The sequence below is a fragment of the Wallemia mellicola genome, assembly GCF_000263375.1.
Source record: "Wallemia mellicola CBS 633.66 unplaced genomic scaffold WALSEscaffold_25, whole genome shotgun sequence".
NCBI lineage: Eukaryota > Fungi > Basidiomycota > Wallemiomycetes > Wallemiales > Wallemiaceae > Wallemia > Wallemia mellicola.
The window spans coordinates 112,020-114,708 of record NW_006531982.1 but is presented as its reverse complement, the minus strand read 5'-3'; the positions used below and the strand labels follow the sequence as shown (position 1 = coordinate 114,708).

General features: G+C 45.8%; 2 protein-coding genes across 2 annotated transcripts; both read left to right on the top strand.

Moving 5' to 3' along the window:
• On the top strand, positions 1-1,384 carry WALSEDRAFT_58639 (hypothetical protein). Its single transcript, XM_006960267.1, has 2 exons — positions 1-889; positions 934-1,384. The coding sequence occupies exons 1-2, from the start codon at positions 31-33 to the stop codon at positions 948-950; spliced, it is 876 nt and encodes a 291-aa protein (XP_006960329.1). The 5' UTR covers positions 1-30; the 3' UTR covers positions 951-1,384.
• A 15-nt stretch (positions 1,385-1,399) lies between these two features.
• On the top strand, positions 1,400-1,624 carry WALSEDRAFT_13355 (hypothetical protein; the record flags this gene model as incomplete). Its single annotated transcript, XM_006960213.1, has 1 exon — positions 1,400-1,624. A coding segment is annotated over one exon (225 nt), but the record flags the coding sequence as incomplete, so codon positions are not given.
• Between the last annotated feature and the right edge of the window lie 1,065 nt (positions 1,625-2,689).

Sequence of the window (2,689 nt, the reverse complement as noted above, 5' to 3'; positions counted from 1 at the left end):
ATACAATAGTCCAAAATACACATACTAGTCATGGAATCCATAATAAATAACCCAATCACACATAACGTCCAGATTATCTGCATTCAAGAACCACCCAAATTACCAGAAAATATACTAAAAATGTGGCCCGGCCGCGATACAATATACCCCTCAACTCATACAGATACGTACCCGTATACTGCAATCTATATCCTGAAATCGTTCAAGGAGAACATACACGGAATTGACAACATCGATATCCCAACGGCTAATGTTACAGGCGTAAGAGTCACGTTTAACGCTGGCTCGCAACCGGTTAACTTCATAAACGTCTACAACAAACATGACTCCCAAACCTTAGTATTAGTCAGGGATTTGGTCCAACGATTTGCCAACCAACCGACACATCTCCTTGGCGATTTCAACGCTCACCATCCAGCCTGGAACCCAGCAGGCTATGAAGGCACGACAGAGTTAGAGACAGAAGAGTTAGTTGTCCAACTACTCCAAAATAACTACTCTATGGTGAGCGCAAAAGGAATACCCACCAGATACGGGTACAACTCTGCCACTACTATTGACCTGTATTGGTTAAGCAGTAAGGTGGAACACTACGACAGCGCTTTTTGTTCTGTCGATGATGAGATCGATACTACATCAGACCACCGTCCGTTGCACCTATTCATGAAAGTTGAATATGCCGATGCTGAGAATAGAAAACGTTGGAATCTAAAGAAGGCCAACTGGGATGCGGGAAGGAAGAAGCTGTTACGATTCACGCAGGAAATAGAGAATGAGGAGATACGCTCTTCAGACGAACTTGATCAACTAGCCTCACACCTGACAGAAGGCATCACGACCGCCCTAGATGCTTGTGCACCACAGCTTCGACTAATCCAGCATTCCAAACGTTGGTGGACCGATGAGCTTTCAGACCTACGAGATGCATTGAAGGAAAAATGGCGAACTAAACTAAGGACCCACCTACCAAAGAACATCCTAGCTGCACGAATAGCGCGAGGGGCATACAAACGAGCAATAAGGGTGGCTAAGGCCAAATGTTGGAAAAACTTCTTAGAAAATATCAAACCAAATGAAGTCCACAAAGCAGCCAGATACGTGAAAAATGGTGGCATCCCGTCGCCATTTGTGCCCCTTTTGCTTAAAACAGATAAAACCCTTACTGCTAGCCCAGAAGAGCAGGCTCAGACACTCTTCAAACACCTATTACAAGGTGAAGACACCAATCCCACCCCAGCCCTGGGAACGCGACCCGAAGATACACGAGACAGGTCTTTCCAGGAAATCACAAATTGGGAAATGTCAGTGGCTATCATAAAATGAAAGTTAGGAAAGCGGCAAGACCAGATAACATCCCGGTCTTCGCCATAAAAGAATTCACGCCGATAATGGAACCATATTGATAAATGTAGCGAATAGCTCCTTGCACCTTGGACATTACCCTAAATGTTTCAAAGAAGCGACATGTATTGTGATTCCAAAACCGAATAAGAAGTCATACCGAGAAGCGAGTAGTTATCGCCCGATCTCACTACTCAACCATCTTTCGAAGTTGATTGAAACTGTCATAACAAAGAGACTTCAATATGAATTAGATACCAGAAAGTTAATCCCAAGTACGCACTTTGGGTGTAGGAAAGGCTCCGGTACAGACGATGCTCTACTATATGTCACTGTATTCATTCAAAATGCTTGGAAGCAAAAGAAGGTAGTAACGGCGCTCGCCCTAGACTCACAAGGAGCTTTCAACAACGTCATACATGAGAAGCTCCTTGAGGAATGCAGGAAGGTCGGACTACCGAAGTACCTCACGAGATGGATAGGATGCTTTTTGAAGGACAGGAAAATACGCTTCAAATTCTCCAATTATACTTCCTCGACCTTCGCACTCAGCAAAGGCTCCCCACAAGGGTCCCCAATAAGCGGACCATTGTATTTGATATATAATACCGCGTTACTGAAAGCCAGCCGAGAGGTTACCAAAGTGGGTTATGCAGACGATGTACTATGGATGGCAGCGGCCAGTACACCGAAGGAAGTTAGATCCTCATTGGAAAGCGAAATACACGAAGCCGACGATTGGTCGACTACACATGGGACACCCTTAGATATTGCTAAGACACAATACGTGCTATTCACGAAACACCCTCTGAAGATAGACACCAGTCCAATTCATTGGGGAGAGAGGGAAATTGCACCAACTCGAGCCATGAAGTATCTTGGATTGATGTTGGACAGCAGGCTATCATATAAGCAGCAGACAGCTTTAATGACAAAGAGGGGTTATGGCGCCGGGGCAGCCATCGGCAGACTCGCAAACACACGAGGGGGGCATATCTACTAGGCAATTCTTAATGTTATACAGAACTCATGTTTGTGCTGCGACTGATTACGGGGGCCACGTTTGGATTAATCCTTACAAACACGGCCGAGCTATCCGCACGCTAGAATTGCTACAGAACAGAATGCTCAGAAAGGCTCTAGGTGCTGTACGTACCACTCCTATACACATGCTCACTTCGACACCGCGGTGCTGACACCAACCGAGAGGTTACGCATGAAAGCTGAGGCTTACTTGTTGAGAACGCTCACGAGATCTGGCGATCATCCCGCGCGTAACATCGTAACAAGTATTCTGCGTAAGCCAAGGAAGAAGTTCACTTCTCCCTTGAACGCAACGGTGCGCAAC